Source organism: Saccostrea cucullata, unplaced genomic scaffold, assembly GCF_032062105.1.
Source record: "Saccostrea cucullata isolate Sc308-1 unplaced genomic scaffold, CSIRO_AGI_Scuc_v1 ctg564, whole genome shotgun sequence".
Classification (NCBI taxonomy): domain Eukaryota; kingdom Metazoa; phylum Mollusca; class Bivalvia; order Ostreida; family Ostreidae; genus Saccostrea; species Saccostrea cuccullata.
In genome coordinates, this window is record NW_026928294.1 from 71999 (window position 1) to 96826 (window position 24828).

At 35.4% G+C, this 24828-nt stretch overlaps 1 protein-coding gene across 5 annotated transcripts in view; it reads left to right on the top strand.

Moving 5' to 3' along the window:
• LOC134277088 (caskin-2-like) overlaps positions 1–24828 on the top strand; it is a 60310-nt gene that overhangs the window by 25096 nt on the left and 10386 nt on the right. For 3 of the 5 annotated variants that reach the window (XM_062759361.1, XM_062759362.1, XM_062759363.1), the window contains 5 exons: positions 4688–4782; positions 9598–9706; positions 10490–10732; positions 14487–14557; positions 23501–23701. In XM_062759361.1, the coding sequence (XP_062615345.1) occupies positions 4688–4782; positions 9598–9706; positions 10490–10732; positions 14487–14557; positions 23501–23701 (719 nt within the window). Of the gene's footprint in view, positions 1–2398; positions 2707–4687; positions 4783–9597; positions 9707–10489; positions 10733–14486; positions 14558–23500; positions 23702–24828 lie in introns of those variants that run through there. The other 2 variants (XM_062759364.1, XM_062759365.1) reach the window with 2 other exon arrangements.

Here is a 24828-nt window from a genome sequence, read left to right on the forward strand (position 1 = left end):
TATAATTTATTTATAAATACTTTTTATTTGATTGATAATTAATTAATGTGATTGTTTTGACAGGTAAAAGTTTTTTTATAGAAATATATAGAAATATTTTACCTGTCGCACTCATAGCTAGGAAGCTGGGGTAGTGGCAAAAATATGACCCCCGGGGGAAGGGCGGGGCCACAATGGGGTATAGTTTTACATAGAAATATATATTGCAAGAACCACTACTGAAACTTATGGAAGCATCCTGGTATAATGTAGAAAATTGTTCAAATAATCGGGGCCACAATGGGGAATCAAAGTTTTATATAGAAATATATAGGAAAAATCTTTGTCATTAAACTATAAAAAGTGAAGCCACTTATGAAAATTTGTTATTAAGCCAAATAGAATCAAAGTTTTACATAGAAATATATGAAAAATTTTGTGAAAGCATTTCAGGAACCACTGGGCCAAAAAAGCTGAAACATATGTGCCCAAAGGATCATGGGGTAAGATTTCAAAATTTAAATTATGATCAGTAGGGTAGGGTGGGGATGCATTATGTATTTTAAAGAACAGAATTATGTACATGTCATGTATTTAATCTTTAAACTGACCATAGGGAAGAGATGGGACATGGATTTAAAAACAAGTCACAATTTATGGCAACACAGAGAATGGACTATGACTTTAATTTGTAAAAATTCATATCCATGTAGCCATATTCCCTTTCCTTTCTTTTATTTGCCTGAAAATATTGAATTGAAGTCAACAGTTTTGGAGACAAGTTTCCTTTCATGAAAAGAAAATGACATTTAGGTTATAATTTATTTATAAATACTTTTTATTTGATTGATAATTAATTAGTGTGATTTGACAGGTAAAAGTCTCTATAAAGCCATATTTTACCTGTTGCACTCATTGCATAGTGTGACATTGTACAAATTACAGGCAAGGTCCATTGATTCACCTGACAGAAGTATTCCAAGCTTGTGCCAGGCAGAAAAAGATTAGAGAAATCTGTAAAAATAATCACTCTGTTTTGATTTATAGGTAGACAAAGTAAATTATCTTTCTCTCAAAATAAATCTGTGATATATTATTTAGCCTGTAATCCATTTTCATTAATATGAAGTGATAGAGTGTAGTAACTGCCGGCAGTTAGTAATCATATTGAATGACTTCCATATGTATAAGGAGGGGGAAGTATAGTTATTTGCCGTGTTAATTTCTTCATTGTAGTCAACGGATAGCCATATTTCACTGTTATGCTTTCCATTTGTGCTGTACTATTACCACCACCTGTTACGTATAGAGGAATTCTCTGAAGCGTGTAAGATGCTGAACGATTTCCAGGCACGCTAGTTCTCTCTGACATTTCCGAGCCCTATAGGCTTGTTCATCTATATGATTCTGATATCTATGTTTTTAGATAAAACACAGGAAATTCAGAATTTCTTATCAAAGCCAAAAAAAATCAATGTATGTTCAGGTAGGTGTCAGAATGACCTATCTTTTACGTACAAGGGAAGCAGTATCAAAATTAGCATTCGTTTACATGTCTTTTTATCAAAAACAGCAAAAATTATGGTTTTTAAAGAAGAAGTTCCAGATTATTAAATGTTGAACACGGTGTAAATAGTTTAAGGATGAGCATAAGGAATGAGGAGAAATAAGAAAACACCAAAATCAGCCGAAGAATCAATAACACCATCAATATTGTTTTTATGGACAAACTCGTGAAGTAAATAGCCGTAAAATCATCAGTTTTTGAAGTTTTATACCTGAACATTTGCAGAATGCTCTTGTTTTTTACATTGTTTATGTTACCACTGGCTCAAGCCTCTGCCAAGATTGTTAGAGTTCATACACCCTACAGAAAAAGGTTAATTTAGATGTAAGGGGAGAGGATCAAGCTTCTGTCATTGCTTTTCCGGTCCTTGCAGGATAATAGATTCAAGGGCTCAAGTTTTACATAAGGAACATGACTTTTTTGTGTCAAACATTTATTAAGTTCAAGACACCTTTAAAATACAAAAGTATTCTGAATATATGAGGAACAAAACACCCTGCATAAGTTATTTGACAGTTTTATCACTTGGAGTAGATTATAGACAGCCATAGAGCACCTCATAGTGGAAGTCCCAATCACTAACAGTTCCCATCATTTTTACTGTCAGCCCAGGAAGAAGGGGGAGGAAGATTTATGCACTATTATTCAGGCACTCAAAAGAGGGTCCCCTGACATCTGATTATAAAACCTATAACCTGTGTGCCCTGTTATTATGGCTGTAGCTCTCCCTCAATTTAATAGTGATCCCCCAAAAAACAGGCTCAAATACAGCCATTTTAAAAGAGGTCAGGGAAGGAAAAAAAAAACAAATGTAAACAAAAAAGCTTGATATAAAGAGTCCTGTTTAGTGTCTGTGTTCTTGGCATGAAGTAAGTTGTACAGGGAGCTTAGCTTGGTTTTCTGACAATGGTAAAACATGCATAATGCATGACATTGTCAGCCTGGTATTGTGATGTAGAACTAAGACGATTCAGAGACAGGAAGACTCAGAGGAGCTATAGGGAGGATGGTCAGGCTATAGGAGAGGATGCTGTGTGTGCCTCTATGTAGTGGTGATGGAGGGAAGAAAGGGGAGGGGGACAGAACAGAACCCCAGGAAGGTAAGGGGTCATGGCACGGCAATATCACAGGGGAGGGGGACAGAACGGAGCCCCAGGAAGGTAAGGGTCAAGGCACGGCAATATCACAGAATCTCTGACCCGGCCAGGTCATTGGCATGTTTTATAGGAATATCAATGCAAATTTTAACTAAAAAAAGTTTTTTGTGTCAGAGTACAATTTACATTTTGAAGAAAAATAGGCTTAGTAGTAAAGTTCTGATAATTTGGGTGGGTATTGTCTGTCACATGGTTTGAAATGTAGACCCTACCCCAGCTGATGAAATGGGAAAGGTCTCCAAGACAGTAATGTAAAGAGCCATTGGATGTTACACTACTATTAAGGGGAGACCTGTCACAGATATGTGCCTGTCATTGCTGTTCTTCTGTGAGATTTAGCATTTAGTTACTGTTTTTATAATCAGATGTCAAAACTCTTGATTTGATACACTAAAAAAAAGTTTCTGTAATTGAAATTCGGACAAAAAGAAAGCTGAATTATCTTCTGAAAGTACAAATTTGAAATTGATACAGAAAATCCATCATAAAATAGCTTGGGATTATTTTTATACATGACAGGGAGGGAAAAAACTCAGGCTGAGGAACCTCGTTTAAACATTTCAGCAATAGATCTGTTTATACATAGCAGAGAGAAATTAATTCTTGTTGACCTTAGCTGTCTGGCGAGGTGTACGGTGGTCAACAAAGGTTAATAGAAGAGATAGGCCAGACAGGTGTCTTGTTACGTTTACCTGTGGTACAGGGGGTCAGTTTCTTAGTTTGTTGTGACTGTATCACCTCATCTGACATCAAGGGGTAATTATCACTTATTTTACCTTCAAACAAGAAAGAGTTCATCTTAATCGGATTATACCTGGATTATGTGTCTGTACTGGAGATTCTAAGTGTTGAGGAATTTTAAAGTTGACTTCTTGAAGAAGAAGTAAATTTTTGCTCTCTTGTCTTTGGTATACCTGCATGGCTCCCATTGAGCAGACATACCTGTGATTGTAGTGTATTGAGGATCTTCAAATTCACCATGGCTCTGAAGAGCTGTTGGTTGTTCAATACCTGTGATTTTCATTGTGTTCTTACGTATCAAGCTCTCGAGTTTTTCTGATTAGAAAGGCATGTTAGATATTTTATTTACCTATTTAAGATGGGTTAGATAGTGTAATGGTAGGCTAGGAATTCAAGCAGGTAATTGAAGTGATTTTAAATGTGAAAATTATGTAAAACTCTGCCCAGGAAAAATCCAGAGGTCATCCTTTGAACTAGTAAGATTTTAACACCATGCATGTTCAGGTAATATAGAACTCTATCAGGAATCGGTTAATATTTGCATCCCAGGTCCACGATTAATCAGATCCAAAGTGACAGTTTACTTTTAAAATTGATTTGATAATCGCGGTCATCTCTAGAATGGTGTGTTGTTCCTTGGTGTCCTCATAGATAAAAACTTGGGGGGAGTTTAATACCAGCCATAGGATTTTTACATAGGATACTTTGTTTTCAATTATCAAGTGTTTGAAATCTCCCCAGGTAGGTCTTACTTTCTCTCTGTGATATAGAGCAATGGTGACCTTGTAATGTACGCACCTGATAAAGTTGTATATCGTACACTCTGTATATATACATATACCGGTACGTTCCTTTTATTTACTGTATTTTACCTTTTTTTCTCATTCCTTTTTCGTGCTATTGGTTTATCATACAAGGATGAAAAAAATTGTGGTTTCACTTCATATGAACTTGACTCTGTGTGTCAGAGTTAAAAACTGACACCGTGTAATAAAAATAGGATAATATATATGTCTTCTCTGTTATACAAGGGAAGGTGTCTGTGACTTTCGGAGACTTTGGTTTGTATTTTACATGAATAATGACTTCTGATGTCTTGTCTTCAACTGTAAAATTGATCACGTTTTTTCCTAAAATGCCACCAGCATATAATTTTCAGTCTATGAATATTCTTTGCTAGAGACATAGTGGATACAGTTTCATTATTCTATATTTCTATAACAGTGACATTTCTTTTTTACAGAGGCCAGTTTCGCTGTGCAGGCGAGAGCCATCAAAAACTATTGTAATATTTATGACCCGAGTACCCTGGCATTTAAAGAAGGGGATATCATCAAGGTAAGACAATTTTTGCCGAAAAAAAAAGAATTTTTCTTGTTTATCTCCTGAATTGAAGGATAATGACATAATGCATTTTCTCTTTAAAGAAAGTGAAAGGCAGAAAACGTATCTGAAGAGAATAATGTATATGATGTTTAGATTCTGATGGATTTAACTTTTTTGAATCTATAGAGGGTGTTAAAAAACATTTTCCATTAGTCATTAATCTTGGTCTATAGAGATCACAACTAGCCTAGTGCTCATGTTTACAGGTTGTGTGTTTACTTATGTATGATGTCGAGTCTGTCGCATTGATAGAGTCCCATACTGAAGTCCTCGTATTCCAGTTCTCTGTCTCACAGTTAACATAAAGTGTATAACGATTTATACTCAATCATACAGTGGCTTTGTGACTTTTGACAAAATTTTTTTTTTGAATTTGGGAGGATTTATTAGCACCTGAAAGTGAAATTTCAGTGTGATGACTAATTCTAGATTTTTTTCTTCAATTGATAACAGATTTTTTAGTAAGCCCGAGTCAAACTTTAGGTCTGTGGTAATGTAGACTTTAGAATTATCATTGAAGTATGTTGAAGTGATTACTTTGGGGGAAAAAAAGAGTTGTAATGGTCCTAATCAAAAGTTTATTTACTGAATAATAACTCTTTAATGTAAGATGGTTTTGCCCTCCTTGCAATTGTTAAGAAATTTTGTACATGTATTTTGTTTTTAAAATAAACCTGAAGAATAATTTTCAGATTGAATTAAGCTTTTTTTAAAAGTTGGTTTAAAAGTCCAGTATCTGTAAATTGGTAGACTGTACTTTATTCTGCTTGAACTTTTCTGGTGATATCAAAACAGCTGAGGAGAAAAGTCAAGCATCAAAAATGTGGTCATTGGCAGAATACTCCTCAAACCCAACTATTAAGACTTGTTTACCCTCATTAAATATACACTGTATAAAGGGGTGACACAATTAATAAGATATCAAAGATTTAAATTTCATTGAAGTCTAGAGATGTGACAGAGATGTAATTATTGAACAGATACAAAAATCCTGAACTTCAAAGTCTGGGTGGTTCTAAGATGAGGCATTCCAAAGCTTTGTATGGTGAGCTTTGTAAAGTGAAGGGGGGTTAGTAAGAATAAGAAACACACTCCGATCTGATACTTGAGCCCAGAATTGGGGTCATTGCTTCAGCAAATGTTTGTTTAGACACTGGGTGAGAGAGGGTACTTGAATGAATTGTGATTTATGTGTCAGACTTTTGTGTAACACCAGATTCGGTCTTGTTATACAGCAGGAATCGTGGATTTCTAGTGGAGGGGGAATGATCTGAGATGGTTTGTGTTAGGGGCAAGTCGTTAGGCTTGGCCAAAGTGTGGCAAGTCAAGAGAGGTGAAATTAATTTCATTTGTTTTTCAACAAAGTCATACAAATAGAATCTCTGGAATTAGGGAGTTAGACAGTCTGAGATGTTGCTTTCTTCTGTGTTGATATTGAAGAAATAGGGCAATAATTTGTATGGCTTGAAATGCTGCTGCAAAAACATCTAAAAATCCAGTTCCAAAAGCAATTCTGTATAAAAACGTATTTTTAAATCAATACAATTCAATTTAAAGTTTTTAGGTCACCTGAGTAAACTCAGGTGACCTATTGCTATCACTTTTCGTCCGTCGTCGTTCGTCGTTCGTCGTGCGTCGTGCGTTAACATTTGAACATTTTCAGCTTCTTCTCTGAAACCACTGAACCAATTTCAACCAAATTTGGCATATAGCATCTATGGGTGAAGGGGAACAAAAATTGTGAATTTCATGGGCCCTGCCCCCCTGGGGCCTGGGGGTGGGGCAAAAACCACTAAAATTAGTGCAATCTTTAAAAATCTTCTTCTTTACTCCTGGACATCAAGCAGTCAAACTGTTTGCATGATTGTAATCAGCATTGAGTCCTCTACCAAAATTGTGAAATTCATGGCCCCGGGGTCAGGGGTTCTGGTGTTAGGGTGGGTCTCTATAGATTATATAGTGAAAATACATAAATTCTATGAAAATCTTCTTCTCTGCTCCTGGGTATTAAATAAACTAACTAAGTGCATAGTTATGATGAGCAAGAGTGCCTCTACCAAAATTGTGAATTTTATGGCCCCAGGGTCAGGGGTTCTGGTGTTAGGGCGGGGCTCTATAGATTATATAGTGAAATTTCATGAATTCTTTGAAAATCTTCTTCTCTGCTCCTGGGTATTAAATAAACTAACTAAGTGCATAGTTATGATGAGCAAGAGTGTCTCTACCAAAATTGTGAATTTTATGGCCCCAGGGTCAGGGGTGCTGGTGTAAGGGGGGGGGAGCTCTATAGATTACATAGTGAAATTACATGAATTCTTTGAAAATATTCTTCTCTGCTCCTGGGTATTGAATTAACTAACTAAGTGCTTTGTTATGATGAGCAAGAGTGGTTCTACCAAAATTGTGAATTCGATGGCCCCAGGGTCAGGGGTTCTGGTGTAGGGGGGGGGGCTCTTTAGATTATATAGTGAAAATACATGAATTCTTTGAAAATCTTCTTCTCTGCTTCTGGGTATTAAATAAACAAAATAAGTGCATAGTTATGATGAGCAAGAGTGCCTCTTCCAAAATTGTGAATTTTATGGCCCCAGGATCAGGGATTCTAGTGATAGGGTGGGGCTTTATTGATTATACAATGAAAATACACTTAATCTTTGAAAGTTTTCTTCTCTGCTCCTTGGTATTAAGCAGATGAACTACCTATGTAGTTATGATGAGTAAGGGTCCTAATCTTCCAGAATTGTGAATTTCAAGGCCCCAGGGTCAGGGGTACCATAAAGGAGGGGGGGGGGCTGTACTTATATATTGAAACTGGATGAATTGTTTGAAATCTGCTCCTTGGTATTTATCAAATATTTTTGAAAAGCAAGGGTGCCTTTCAAAAATTGTGCAATGTGTGGATCTAGGCCTAAGGGTCAGGGGTTCATGTGTGATTGGGGCATTACTGATCATGCTGAATATTGCTGATTACTTGAAATGCATTTTTTGTTCCCCTACCCTGCCTATGGGTATTAAGTAAACAAACTAAGCAACTGCTAAGTGTATTGTTATGATGATCAATGGTGCCTATTTCAAAATTGTGAATGCCATAGCATCTGGATTAAAACATGAATCAAATTCAATCACTGGAAAGTTGTTGCATAATGCTCAGGTGACCTATAAGGCCCATGGGCCTCTTGTATCTGAGAGTAATAACTTTATTACTGTCTCAAATCAAGTTACTTTCTCACTGAGTCAGTGGAAATGTCCATTCATTGCTTGGGTTTATTAAATCAGTCAGTTCTCCACATGTTGCAGGTATTGGTTTTCTATAATTCAGTTATGGCTATGTATGGTTGCCTCACAGATGGGGCTGTCGTTGGACAATAATGACTGCTCCCTCCATCTGTTTGCTCCTTTAAGCTGCTAACTGAATTATACTCACAAGATGCTTAAGATTGTAGACCAGTTACACACAGTTACGTAATTCACTTTCTGCTTTGGTGTTTTCATAATGTGTCAACCTGAATTATGGATACAAGATTATTGAACAAATGTTTGTTTTAGCATTGAAAGTGTAGGTGCTTCTGTTATAATTTGTTGTTGTGTCAATCTTACCTGCTGTTCAAATTTCTCTAATGAATTTTATTTCACTTTTGCTCACCAAGTGTGGGTTTTCGCTTTGTTTTTAACAATGTTGCTAGAGGCAGATCAGTCAGAAGTGATTACTTTCCTTTTACAAACCCCACATTTCCGTGAGCGGCCGTGTTAGATCTACAGAGAAGTATAACACCTAGAGCTGCCACCATGATGTAACACTGATGGTATAACCTGATTATCTCCCCTTCCTCTCATCTTCTGACTCCCTTATTTATCTGACATACACTTTACATCTAACACCAACAGATACCAATCACACTCGACCATTAGGCAGATTACTACAAAATATCTAGATATGTCGCTCTGCTTTTAGTTTTTTGAAAGCAATATGGAGGTAAGGCCATGTATAGAATCATTGGAAATAATGTTTTATATGATGCTTTTCATACTTTTCATTCTGGGGAGTCTGAAGTCATTTTACTAAAGATTTGATAAGTTTATATAATTTGATTAATTAGTGAGTTCTGCGAACTGGATCTTCCTTACTTTTCACCTGCAGTAATATAATATGTAAAGTAGATCCTATATTTCTGCACACCTGAGGTGAGTTGTCATGCACTGTTACATTGATGACTTTGCACCAGAACACCCACATTCGTGTTGTGATACCATTCTGACTCCAGCATAAGACTTGAGGAATTAAGTGTCCTGGAATTTCTGCTAATGGGACTGCTACAGATTCCTAGCTATCTAGGTTATCATGGTCATAATAGATTTAATGTTCCAGAAAATTTAATTTGTGGTAATCTCCATAACATTTCCCTGGAGAGAGTTGGATCCCTGGCTAGCAGTCTCTCTGTTATGTAGAGTATTGGAGCGGACCAGTCAGGCTTCGTATCGCATGACACATGGTACCCTGCTCCTTATACTCACTGAGGAATTATTACTGAACAGTGGAATAAAAATTAAATGGACTGTTATCAGTCAGGAGACTTTGAAGTTCTGTGTGTGATCTAATACAGGATGAAATTGTGAGGAAGTAATAAAACATTCTCCGTCATTTTGTGAATGGTAGAGTGGATTGTGGTATAATATTGATAGAAGCTAGAACAAAATTAATGAAGTACTTATAAATTCCGGTGATACAGATTGCTGATTGTGATACTGACTTCTTCCTTGTCTTTACAGGTGCTAGAACAGAGAGACGATGCCTGGAAGGGGGTGGTGATCAGTGATGGGCGGATGGCCAAACCTGGATACTTCCCTCCAGATGCTGTAGTCTTATTGGACAACTCCGGTAGCTCTTTGTTAATTTTTTTTCTGTGGAATATTCTGTAGATACTTCAACAACTAGGGTAAAAGTAGAGACATTCAGTTTTTACAAATAACATGAAAAAAACATTGAAAGGTCACTAATACTTTTTTTTTAACTTGCACGGGAATTCTATTATATCTAGATAAGTGATAAGATATGAAAGGTAAAATAGATTTTCTTAAAAATATTTTATGTATTGAAAACTTAACTACAAACAAACATAATAATAGATGTTTTGATTATGGTCAAGGTCATCAGATTAATTATAGAGGTTTTCATCTATCTGCTTTAGAACTTTCATTACACAAAGCCTTGGCAAATGCCATTGCAGTCACTTGTAAAAGTAGATGGAATGATATTATTGACAATTATTAGCTCAAAGAATTGGGGTTATGCTTGGTGCCATTTTAACTGATTTGCCGACACTATGGTGTAAGTTACAAGACAAAAGTTTGGTAATGAGTGGGTATAAACAATGATATGTCTGATAGGGTGATTTGTTGGCATTCTTACAATAATGCATTAGAGTACAGTAGGGTAATAAATGCACTTTTAATGATTGGCTCCACTAGCATTAAAGGAGTATCTGTACGAAGAACAACTTTGTGACAAACAAGTCAAGAATGCAGACAGCTTTCATTCACTGCAAAATGGTCTCTTGTTTCACAAAATGTCATCTTTTGACAATGTTTCCTTTCATGTTAACATGTCTGACCCATAATATTTCAAAATGAATAAACTGATTGCTTTCCTTTTTCACTCTAGCACATTACCCCAGCCACATTATCGAAGGAAAAAGGGTTCATATGCCCAGCGTCCCCGACTTACTGAATCGGAGCCCAGGATACCTTCAGACCGGCCTAGGGAGCCCCTTTAACTCCGCGACCCTCCCACCCTCGGGGTACCTCCACAGCCCCGGGCACCACCAATCACAGACCAGCCTCGGCATGGACCACTCATTTCCTCCACCCCCAGCCATGTTCTCACCCAACTCACCCTATAAAAAAGGTAAGGAGCGGATCATGAAATTGTGGTATTGATAAAATGTGTTTTGAGAGGGGGATCACAGAATTTTATCATGAATGTCAGCAAAAGTATTTTCTGGTCAATGAGAATAAGAAATTGTATGCATATTTTATCATTTTAGGAATTATTTCCTCCTTTTACATTTGTTTTAAAATTTTATTTAATACAGGTACATTTATTTTATGTTTGTTGTGTGTTTTCATTGGTATTCTCTTAATTCTTTTCACTTAATGGGTAACACTAGGAAATTTTTACCAAGGTTTTAAACAGATTGAGGTCCATTTTTTCCCTTCGGATCTTTATGTCATATACATCTTCCTTCACATTAATATTTGGTCTTTGTTTTCTGGGTCCGAGAATGTTGTTTGTTATTTTCATTGGATTGAAGCCATCACAACTCAGTGACTAATTGCAATTATATATTCACATTTTCTCACTCAGTATAAAAATGCAAGGAAGATATCTATGAAAAGCCCTATTTCATTATTTTTTATATGATGTTGATGGCAATTGGTTTGGTGTTGTCATGATATCCCTTGGCAATAGGAACCAAAAAAGTAAAAGATCTGGTGGGTGGATTTCTATTTATTGAAGTGTTTAATTTCCAGTCTCTTTGATGAAGACCATTATGTCAAGGAATTATTGTTTTAAATTGTGAGAAAACTGGTAGTTGATCATGTCACATGTAGGAAGTAGTTTAGCAGTTACTGGGGTCATAGTTTTATGTGGAATTTTTTTAGCCTCTAGATGTATAGATAAATATATGTAGAAACTGTAGAAATCAGTTTTGTACTTATTTATTTTTGCTGAAGCATCACATTGAATTTTAATTTTCTGCTGAGTGGTCATGATACATCATTTGGGATGGACCCTAATCTATGAATTCATCAATTCTCATTACATTTCTCAGCAGGATTTAAACTGGACCAAAAAGACTTTGCTTCATAAATATCTTTTTTATGAATACTGTCTCCCTGTCCAATAGGAGTAATTTATTTCTGAATTTCTGTTGGGTTTCCAGTGAGATGGAATATTTTCATGAGAATTTAAATTTTAAATTTACTGCTGAGTTTGACAGCCATTGATGTGCATCACGGAATGTTAAAATAAAATACAACTGTAATTGGTGACATTATATACAATGTAAAGTGAAGTAAAAGTGCTAATACTCATATAAAATTAGGCGGTTTTTTCCCTTTCATTTCCATATTATATTTTTCTTAAAAGACATGTGTAGTACACAATCAATCAATAATTTCATAGAAGAAGGTGTGTTTAAAAATTAGAAAAGAATTATCTTGTTATAGAAAGTTGAATTCTAAGAGACAGGTATATTATCTTAACTCAAAGAAAATATTGAAAGTAGGTTTTTAAAAATTTTTTGCTTCTCTTTGGCAACTTGATGTTTAACCACTATTTTTGTATTTGCTGCTAATAGAGACAAAGACATTCTTACTATAAAAAAGGGGGTTTAAATGATTGTCACACGATGTCAATAACATTTGTTTGGAGTTATCCCTTGTTAAACTTGATCAAACCAGGTGTTTCATCTATGTTTTAAGGGTCAAAATACTCAATTTCATTGGCTTAAATGATAATCTTTTGGATTAAGAAACATCCTGTCAAGTTCTATCTGTTGTTGAATTGGATAGCATGCAATGTAGTAATCTTTTTGAAATAGTCCCACACCCAGAGTCACTGAGAAACCAGACAAGGGTTAATTAACAGGTTACATCTGAAGTCTGTACACAGATGTAGTAAATAGGAAAACACCAGTGTACTCGCTAACCAGCATATGTTAAATATAGGAGACAAAAAACATTGGGATTGCTGCAACAAAGTTAATATAACACTCTCTTTCCTTCTTTCTCTATTGTTATATGAGAGGGAAATTAAATGCTGTCATAAAAATCGTAAAGGTCGTGTTTGATGTGGTTTATAGCTAAGCGGGATATAATATTTCTAAGCTTTTCTCCCCCTTTACTGATTTCAATGATCACCCTGACTGTAAGTACTTTTGGAGGTGTATTGAAATCAGACCCCCGTATTATGTGGTTTTCATGGCCCACTAAGGTTACCTACCTGGCTGTCATTACCTGCACGGGATGGGGGTCCATCTCCTGACTCTAGGTGTGGAGTCTGTCAGGAGATGGGGGTAAAGCTATTAGGGAAGGCAATACATGTATAATCATCTCAGGTACTGATGTGGTCAAAGAGGGGGAGGGAATAAACAAAAGAACAGGTGGACAGGTGGTAGGTCACATGACTGTTGTTACATGTATAATCCTGGATAACCATCGAAAAAAGTTCGGATATCAGAATTCTCTTTGTAGCTTATCAAAGATTAATGTCAGATAAAGTTCTTGTTTTATACAAGATTATTAAAAAATTCAAAATATTTCAAGGTCATTTCCTGCTTTTGTGTACCAGTCTATGAAATAATAAATGAGAGCCTCATATAAATTGAAATTTCATACCAAGAGAATAGCAAGCTGAATGTATGCCTTTAGAATTATTCATCTGTGGAATATCAGAACTGTTGTCCGTAACACGATTTCTGCTTAAACAATCCAAATTTCGTTGGGAAAAAAGTGGAATTTAGTGTTACCAAGGGAATTGATGAATGTAAAAGTAAAATTTTTATGGTCCAGTATCAGCATGAATCTAGATCAGTTTCATGATCACTTCAGTTTTAATATTGTTCTCAATTCATCATTTCAGGCAGAGTTTGGCTACCAAACTAAATATTGCCCCAATTGATTGGTTAATGCTAACCAATATTACTGGTAGACTTTAGGAGGAAAAGTCCCTTGATACATTATATAAGCTGTATCTTATAGTTCCTAAGTGAAATGAATGTGTACACTATCATTATACACTAACATGATAGTGCCATTATGTAATTGAAATGAAGGGAAATGTAGGGCTTGCAATTTTAAGGTATATTCCTAACGATAATTTAGATATATTGATAATTTCTGTTTACAATGCACATTTTTACCCAATGCCAGTATAAGACAGATGAGAGAGTGTGTCTAAGTTTGGATTCTGACAACTCTCTGCTAATTAGTTTCTTGCTCAGTGTTAGAGAAGTGGGAAATAGTCTATAATTACTCCAGACAATCAGGTCTGTTCTGAAGTTTACAGGAGGTTTGGGAGGCCGGCTGTTTTTGTGTGATGTGGAAGGAAAGCATTAATTTTCTTACATCACACCTTTCTGGAGATCTGCGTTTCTCTGTTGCTGGATACTTGTGTTGATTAATTGCTCATTGAAAGTGAAACCTTCCCACCTGAATCAGGTAAAAGTTACAGGTGTCTGTGTGCTGTGGTTTTCTGGCAGGTATTGTTTTAGCACATGTAAATTAGTGACCTGTTTTTGATTTATATTGTCAGGAGTATGCTGAGAGTAAGCTCTATTAATACATGTGATTATTTAACCTAACCGTGGCAGCTTAATGCATCAGGATTTGCATAAAGATCAAATTCAAGAGAAGTGAAACTCTATCTTTTTATGGAAGAGTGATTTTTATGAAGTCAAAGAATGTTGCTGAGTTTTGACAGTTTAATCATCTAATAATGATGGGGCATGATCTTTTTTTAATTTTTTGTTGACATGCAAAAGGATTTTCTTGTTAAGTTGTGGGTGTGTATCATTTAGGCGCGAGAATATTATCTATAAATGTCTGTGTATGTAAATATGATATTGTTATGATAATTTCTCTGTCCTTGGTTTCAGATTGGGACGGAGGTAGTGCCTTTACGTTTTCACCACCTCAGACCTACAGACTGTACAACACTTCATCAGAGGTAAGTTTTATTTGCAGGAACTTTATTTTGACATAAAAACTGGACAACTAAATAAAATTTCATTCTTGTGTATAATTCTATTCTGTATGTCATGTATTTGGTACAGATTCTGTCAGTATGTACCTTCTCTTCACTCAATTTAAAACATCATCTAATCATGGAATGTCTAGAATTTTACACTTTACAAAAAATCAATGTGTGTTATGTATTTTTCTGATCTTTGGTTTCTTTCCTAACTATGATTAATTAATCCCTGTGTTTGATTAAGATTTTTTTTATAAGTGATTATCTCTCACTCTGAACCAGGACTTGTGGTTAGGTATTTTTATCTAAGCAATTTCCTGTTTTTATCCTGTCTGTGTATGTACAAGTTGCATAAAATTACTCAGTATCTCTAATTATGTCTTGTAGCATCCTTACATGTCTATGCACAATACTTTAAACCTTTTAAGTTTTATTAAGTGCTAGGGACTTTAAAACCAACACAAACCTATTAAATTCTCAGACATAGGTACATCCCCTTAAATGCTTATAAACATTAAAGTTTAGAGAAACTGGTTAAGGAGAATGTGTCATCAAATGAAGAATATTTTATGTAAGGAAACAAGCATAATGAAGTGACAACTGTACTGTCATTAGTGCCACCATTAGATACAGGAATCCTTAGAGAGACCCCAGCTTTCAGGACTGGCTCATATTGCGAAGAGGAAATTCATACTGTTGACCTTGGTCAAAACAGCTGGCCTCATCATTGGTTTCAGGGGGAGGGGGGAAATGTAACACTTAATTATCCCAACATTAGAATTAACTTAGCAGCTGATAATGATGTCAGCCAATTAGTTTCATGCTGAGTGTTTTATAAACAGATATTATCTAGACTTAGCCTAAGCAGATAATAAGATGGGTAAAATAATGATGCTGCTTCACTGACGTTTTAAACAATATATCAGGGATTCATTACATTTATCTGGCTAAAGTGCCAAAATTTGATAAATTTGGCTGTAGATGAGAAGTAAAGGGGTTGGAAAATCAGCTGTTTTTAGCTACTACATTTTATTTCTTGTTCATGTTTTTAAGACCTTCACAAAGATAAGTAACATGGCCTTTATTTTTTTTTTTATATTTTTATATTTTGACATTTCCAAAATCCATTAATAATTGTATTTTTGGAAGTTGTATTAAGTCATTGAACCTGATTATGTCTGTGATAAAACAGTTCCTGACTGTGATATTATATACCGTACCAGATGGAATGATCTCAGAAAAATTAATTTGGTAATTGGTCTGGTAAACTCTTTAACACCTTTTCTTCATGGCATGCATATGCTCCTCCAGAAAATGAAGAGTTCTACCAATGTATTAATCATGTTAATGTAGAAGAACAGAAGGTTACACTCTGATTAATCTGAGGAGAGAAATGTTAAGCTTCACCCTGGGCTTGTTTTATTCAAAGGTTTCTTTCCATCGCTCAATTCTGGGCTGCATCCAAGATCCTAGCATCCAGTCTTGCTGCTGAGTTAGATATCTAGGTTGTTTTTAAAGCAATATGTGAATTAATTTTTCTGTAAAGTTGTCTTTATAATGGCATGTTCTGAAATGAAAAATTTACAATTCAAGGCTAGCATGTCTTTCAGGATCTTAGCGGCTAAGAGCTATGTAGCACCTACGATCTTGACCACAGTTCTGATATATAACGGTACATAGGTATATAGAACACCTCAGTAGACAGATGCCCTGTACCTTCTGACAGGTTCTCCTCACCTGTGTATAGATCTCTGTCAGTCTATATCATCTTTTTACACATGTTGGGTAATTTTAGCTGATCTGGCCCTGCTCCAGAAGTTTGAACTCTTATGTAAACACAAGTTATATCACTCCCGTCTTCCCCTACAGCTGTCCTAATCTCACCCTCACCAAAAAAAAAAAACGGCTTCCTGTTGGATTCCCCCAGCCTTTCATCTCAATCAGCAAGGTGCTTGATCTTTAAACTGAGATGACCAGTTTGGTGTCTGAGATCTGGCAAATGATCTATAAATGAACCTGTATAAATATCCTTGCCAAATCGTAGGTAAAATCTCTCACTGAGAGGAACTGGAGATTGAAACAAACAAATTCTTTACTGTAGCAATTCATTTATTTTTATCACAACCTGTAAACGAGGATTGCTGACATCTAAGGAGCACCTGTTAACGTCCCCTGCCTGTAAATGTTGAAGCTAGCCGAGTCTTTGAACATTTCATGTCAGTCCGACATTGAAGTAACTCTTATCCAACAAACTTACATACCCTCTTCATGTATGGATTATTTCCCTTAAACTTAATCCCCTGCCCTGGTGTATGGGATTTCAATGATTGCCTTTATCTGTTGAGTTAATGCTGTGTGATGTGACCCCCTGGACTGGGTACATTATCTCCTTCTCTCCCAGTCTGAGTGGCTGCAGAAGTTATCTGGTCCATCTGGGGACGATTTGTACAGAATGCCAACACATTATAGAGGGTGATTAATGCTTGTCTTAATATAACAAGTACAATTGATGAGGTATATCAAAATTCTGAGTAATTCACTAACATTGATGGATAAGTGTTGTTTGTCTATCATTTTATTCAATGGAATTATGAATCTTTCTTTCTTCCCATCATTTGATGTATACCATTTGAGGTAGATCTCCTTTGCCTACATGCATGCCTGGCATTGATGAGTAACAGTAGCATCTTAGAACACTTGTCTATCTGCATTTCTGTCCTCTAAGGTCAGTTAGATTCAGAACCATATAATAAGGCTCTATAAAGTTGTTGATTACTGTGGTATTGATGGATAGATCAGAATACTGTAAATGTGATGAATTGACCTTAAGGTAGAGGAAATGGGATATTTCCCCAGTGAATAGGTATTGGGTGATTTATTTTATCTTTCAGGTCAGTTCGAGTCTTACACCACTTCAGATTCCAGCTGATTGATTAAGTCTGTCTCCTGCCCTGATAATTTGATGCTAGTTAGTATTCTACAGCTTTAATTAGGCTGCTTCTTATGACCATCTGTCTGAAAGGACAAAATGGCCGCCCTGCTGCATGCTATAAAGTTCTGGAATGTTTAGAGATGCTTTATCTGGTTACAGACTTTATGAATAATTGATGACAATTCATCTCTATTAGTGTTTCCCAAACAGTTTTCTACTTGAGTCTAAGGGGTCTTGAAAAGCTTCTAGTTACATGAGGTTGTCTTTATGAAGGCATTCTGAATTTCATGGAAAGCTAACCTCATAACACGTCTTAGAACTAAAGGTGATGAATTGGAACTTTATTTTAGCAATTGTTTTAGAGGAGAACTAACAAAGAACTATATGCGGTATTAACCAACATTTGCCCCCCAAAATCAAACTTTGATGGAGTAATATTTAATTAAGTCCTTAAACAGGGGAGTATATGCTGACTTCAAAGCACTGAATAATTTCATAAGTAATGACGTCATATGTACGTAATGACGTCACAAATATGACGTAAATTTCAGTTTTTTATGAATTTTGCAGAAAAATGTACATATTTCGTCGATATTTTTAAAAGTCACGAATGTGTGTTCAGGATAAATATTTTGATATAATGTGTAGAATGATAATATCAATGAAATATGTCAATATTGTTCCTGAACACACATGCGCTCTATAAATTTTAAAGCTTAAATTGTTGAAATTTTGTCCATTTTGTCCTCTTTCTGAAAAAGGATATAAAATCGGACTAGTTTGTGACGTCATAAAAACAGAAATTGTGAATACACTGCTCTGGAACTATAATATTTTCTCTCGTACAATTTATTGAATTCAGCACATTTCAGGAAGTTTTCAAAATTTGACTTTTGTGGGGGCAAACATATGCAATATACCGCATATAGTTCTTTGATGGATTTTGACAGACAATTTCTCTAGAAGATAAGTAATAAAACATTTCTCTTCGGGAATCAGGCTTTCACTCGGCAAGTATGATTAAAAAAGTGCTGCTTGTTCGCCTTGTTGTACATCAAAAGAATCGGTTATAAGTGGACTGGTTAATACATATGATTACTATGATTGTTTTCTTTGTGTATCCTACAATAGATATAATGATTACCACACCATTTAACAGTGTGACATACAAGTAAACTTCAAAGGAAACGAAATGAATTCCATTATAATATCACATATCTCAGGAGTAATCCCCCTCTCTATGAACTAACTACATCTAACAGGGCACTGTCCCCTTTTGACCATTGTTCTATCAATAATATCGGCTAAATACTCTATATCAAGTACTTCTCTCACTTCAGTGGTCGGCTATTTGAAACCAATCATCGATTGGGGACCATTGACCTTAGGTCAATCACATTTATTTTAAAAGCTCGACTTGACTTTGGTGTAAAGTGTTATTTTAGAGGACTGTACAAGTTTGGGATTTCTGTAGTATTGAATTCCATTGATCGGGTTTATGGGTTTGTTTTGGGTGAAGCAATAGCCCTTTGTCAGAGAAATTATCTCTGGAAATGTCCATTTTTTCTGCTCATTTGGAATTTGTAATGACTGTTTAAGTGGAATCTGCATTGGGTGAAATGGACACCCATTCATTTCCCTTACTCTGCTTCTGAATCAAAGGATAAAATATCCAACTCTGTAATTCATAGTGAAATATCGTTCCATTAAAGCCAATTTTTGTGAATGAAACAATCATAATTCCTCTACAAAACTAATTGATGAATTATTAATGGCAGTACTCCTGGGTAATTTCTGCACTTTGATGATGCAGTGATATCAAAACAACCATGCAGTATGTTACAATGCATTTAATGAAAACTACTTCAACAAGTTTATTTAATATCTATTGGTTCATAACTGTATCTAAAATGCTACATAATCTGCATCCTGTTTGAATTTTTCATCTTTTTCATTAAATATCTATTGAGGTGTTTCTGTAGTACTTAATATTCATAAAAAAGTTATTTTTGGAGATAACCCATTCATCAGAATCTTCCCTGCCTGTTGAGGGGGAACCCCCTGATGGGAGAGCTGTATACTAACTGGTGCTGATCAAGTGGAGAATATACATAGATAGGGCCCTCACAGCTTCCCAGAAAAACACAGCCACGTTCTGCATCACTGATGTTATCTACTCTGGCATTTCAAAAGGGCCCCAGTAACATCTTCCCCTGTAAAAAAGATAAGACAGCTCGAGCTGATGAGTCGAGGGTCGAGCCCGAGTGTAGCGGGGATGAACCAGGGATGAGTGTTGTGTTATACCAGGAATGCTCTCGTTACCCACAGCTTTCTTTGACAACAACATTTGCAGGATCCTGCCCTGCCTCCTGACCTACTTGTATTTAGTGTTTTACTCCTTTTCCTTGTGTATTTGATGATAGATCTTCTTTCAGTTTATGACACAAAGTTTTCTGATTGGTTTGGAGTTTGTCAAGTTCTAAGTGTGATATGTGGAGTACTTGTGTTTTTTGCAATATAAAGGATATTGAAACCCTGCAGACTACTTATTTCATGATGGAATTATTTGTGTTGTAAAAGTTTCTAAACATGGAAATGGTAGGTGCCATACATAACTAGTGCTGTTTACAATGTAATGCAACTTCATTTATGCTCAATTGCCTTAGACCATTGAAATACATGTACCTGGTACTTGTTAAGTTTTATATAAAAAATATTGTTGATTCAATTTGAACAAATTTAATTTTAGTTCTTCTTTGATGAATCATAGATGGAAAAATTTATTAAAATCTGAAATCAAAGTCGGACAAATTCATATATAAATCTGCAAATCTGAATGCATTAAAAAAGACCCCAACAGCTGTACATGTTAATTTTACTTTGATTATACGTCTCTCGCATGCCGTCAGCGATGCCTGATTTTTGCCTTATCAGTCTGGTAAAATCAGGCAAACTTTCTTCTACTAATGCTCCATACTTTGATGTCACAATATTTTTTAATGGCTCATGGGGAGAACCTAAAAATAGCGGGGAGGAATGTGATTAGGTGATCTCTCGGTGCATCCCCTGCCTGTATTGCTGTGTTTTCGGCTAGTTAACAGTGTGTCATGCCTCCCCAAATGTTCGGCTTATCTCCTGGGAACAGGTGCAGGAGGATTTTTGTGCTCTAATCTCGAGACGTTTCATCAGGGCTTGGTGTAAAATGCGGAGGATGGAGTCTCCACAAAACTCCAAAATGGAGGGTCAAAGAGTGCAAGGGGTGGAGCCTCTTGTGTTAGATGATGCAAGAGGTGGAGCATAGTGCTTGTCGTAAATTTAGCACGTGCTTATTAGATCTGTCATCTCATTTTCTGATACTCTGTGAGAATGTGTTGGAGTGTTACATTACCCAAACAATTAAAAAAATAATAATTCCATTGAAGTTGAGTGAATGAAACTCAGTTATATCTCCCAACCTTATTTTGTGATGAGCATTTGACAGTATCTGATGACATTTGTTTATAAAGTCCATAAAATACTAAATGAGAAACAAAGAAACAGGAAACAGTAAAAAAAAAAAAAAAAGAACACCACATTTCAACGAGGGGAACAGCTTTGCTGATTATCTAATTTTTAAAGATAATAGAGACTGACTGAAACAGAATAGCATCAAAATTATTATCTTCTGGTGATATTACATACAGATATATATTAATAGACTGATATGTAAATAAAGGTGTCGATGAATATCGGCCTCATTACAAAACACCTATTACCATCTGAAATATCTGATTGCTGTCGAAGACACTGTCCGATGTTGGAAATGTGCCGTGATGTCATTATTCACTCAGAAATATTATCCCAATTATCTACTGCACACAAAAACATTTTAGAAAAATTAAAAATAATTAGTTAATAGATTCAGTAAATGAACTTATTGTTTTATTAGAGAACTCTGGCCATTAACTGTTTTTATTTTATTCTATTTTATTGCTCTAAAAGGAATGAGAAACAAGCAACATGATAAAGAAACAACAAAATGAGAATTGAAATGACCTATAGATATGAGAAATAATTGAGGGGCATGCAGCCTGTGCTTTTGATTTAAATTTTGTTATGCTGCAATGAAAACTGTCTGATTCACACTGCTATCTCGCAGTAACCCATGAGGTCTTGACAGATTTTATTAGTATAGGTATCAAATATCTGAAGGGAAAAATGTTAAAATTGCTAAGGGCTAGATTACCTAAACTTCTAGGGAAAGATAAAAAAAATATATATTAGTGTACAGAAGCAAATTTGTCCCCTCATTTGTTGTTGATATAACTGAAAGTCATGTTATTTTTTTTTTTGCTAAATTTCATTTTCAGTTGTCATTTAATTGTATCTTCTTTTTGTGGTTTACACATACAGAAGCTTTTGCAGCTTTTACAGCAATTTGAAATATATTTTTTAATTGTTGATTATTTGCAGACAAAGTGATCTGCGGTGTGTTATGCATGACATAATTATCTGCAATAAAATGTTTAGGACATACCGGTATCTAGACCCAGTAATTAATTCTGACAGGCACTTTTTATCACTGATGGAGAGCTCTACAAGCAACCCAGTTGTATTCAGTTTCTAAAATGATTGAAAGATAAAACGGGCAAATGTATTAAAATTGACACAAGAGGCTCCACCCCTTGCACTCTCTGACCCTCCATTTTGGAGTCATTGTGGAGACTCCATCCTCCGCATTTTACACCAAGCCGTTTCATCAGGGGCCGGTTCTACAGACATCTTTATGTCTCTTTTCTGAGCCTTGTAAATTTTTAATATTAAAAATGTGAGCATTTTTAAGAACATTAAAATTTGGATCATTGTCAGAGATAGAAAGATGAACCTAACACAGGAAAGTGCAATTACAGTGTAATGCATTGTAAGAGATGATACTTTCAGACTTTGATGATATGACAAATAAATAAGGATTGATTTTTTTCACTTTGGAGATTTGTCGGTTAGAAAAACAATCTCCACTTTATTGCTTATGTTGTATTCAAGGTCAATGAGGTGCCAGCTAAGGGTGAAAAACTGAGGGGAAAGGGTGGGGGCCTTTACTGATGATTCTTATTTTCAGTAAGGTGGGCTATTCTTTCCACAGTCTAGCAATTGTCCTCTCCACTTTTGTGTTACTTCAAAAGTCTGATATCTATTTTTGAAAAAAAATGATTTTTTTTTCCACCTATTATTCTTACAATATAAGGATTTGGGGGTAGGAAGTAATCAATTGGCCAGTTTGTGAAGCACTTGAAATTTATATGTCTTAGTCACCCTTCCCAAGTCTCTTTTGGGGCCAGGTAAACATGTATCAACCTGATCCAGAATGAGTCTGTATCCATTTGTCGGCTCAAGTGGTGGTAATTTGTGGTTTAATTCATTGTTTATGGTCATTTCATCCATCAATACTCAGTGATATAGAATTCTGATATGTGTATTTATGAGCCATGCCGCGTATTAAGAGCTTTATTGATAAAAATGAAACATCTGAGACTGCATAAAAGAACCAGAGAGGGTTTCTCCTGGCTTTCCAGGCTATTGATTGGTCAATCAGCATTCTAGTAGGATGCAATTATGTTTTAAACTGTTACACAGGACCTAGAGGCATTGGGTTCTGAAGACATTATAGAGATCATAAATACTTAGCTTTATTCTACATTTTGTGGAAGTGATAACAAAACAGTATTGGGACTGCTTTTGACAAGATAATAACTTTTTGATTTTCCCTTGTCATTTCTGTGAAAATTTAACTGACATCTCATGCAAGTGGATGGGAAAAGATGTGATGAAATGATATAAAAAATTCAACATTTATAGGACAGGCAGCATGTATTTTGATTGAATCCTGTAAAGTGAATTTCTTGGAATGTTCCCAATGCATGCATTGACTTTGTGATAATCGACAGTATATTTTAAGGAATCGAGACTCTGTGGCTATTTCCATGACGTTTTGTTTTTGCACGTTTCAGAACTTGAATGGCCGGATTGTGAACCATAATGGTGAACAAGTGGGTGAGTGGTCATCGCTTCCTGCCTTTGCCAGTGACATAAGAAATGCAGGACATGGAAAAGGAAGCCCGACTAACAGTAATCGTAACAGCGCGGCCAGCAGCGACAGTGGACGGGGATATAGTACAGGACATTTAGACCACGCCAACGCTAACGTTAAGGTACGTAAACAACAACAACTCACTTAACATTAAACACTGTAAAAGATGTCCAGATACAGGGTTCTGGTAAGTTAGATATGTATTACAGAAAATATCTGGAAAGTTTTTTTTAAATTCAATTAAAATTTCCAGTGTGTGTAATTATGTCATTAAGTTTCAAGGTTCATAACTGTACCTGTGCGGTAATTCAATGTTTTCTAAGTGAAATGGAATTTTAAAAGTATTTATTACAAAATATTGATGAAAAATTAAATAAATAAAAAAAAAAAAACATCAACACATTTAAGCATTCTTGAGCAATAAGTCTAGGTAAAAGAGTTCAATGAGCATAAACTTTTTCACCACATCTAATATGCATTAAATTAAATGTCAGTGACAGCACCACACTTATGTACAAGTCATTGATAGATTTACAAAACTCAGCTATTGTATTTCAATGATTTATTTATGATTTTTTCTTTAAATTTATCATAAGTAAAGTCATAAGATCTGTTACTAAAAGTAGTACATATGTTTTTGAAAATTGTCGGAAATGAAAACAAAAAAATGTCGGAAATGAAAAATGAAAAATGTCGGAAATGAAAAGTAGATAATTACCAAAAATTCCGGAAATGAAATGCAGCCTGTGACCCATCACCTCAAAGAGTCTCCATTTGAATTTAATTATTCATTTAACCAGAGCTCTTGATTAAAATTGGAACAATTGATCATATTGAACTCATTAATTGATTTCCCAATACTTTGTCTAACTAAGTGGGAATGGAATCAAGGTTATTTCTCAAGGATGCTTGGGTTTCAGAGCAGTGAAAACCAAAGTCAACATCAGAATCTGGCAATAAAGACCTAAGAGTTCCCCCTTTTATGTGTCAATCCCTCCGAATATAAACATTGATGAAGTACTCTGTCAACCTTGGATCATTAACGTTAGTCGCTAATTGACAAAGTCTGATTACAATGAAAAATCTGATATAAAAGTAAAATGATGGAAAATAATCAATAGTCAAAATTTATCATGCTTGGGCATTATAACACAGGAAGTCCTGAAGGTATGCTGGGACATTTGCACCTGGAAAATCTCTGACAAGAAAAAAAAAGAACTTAATTTCTACACAATTATCATATTTTTC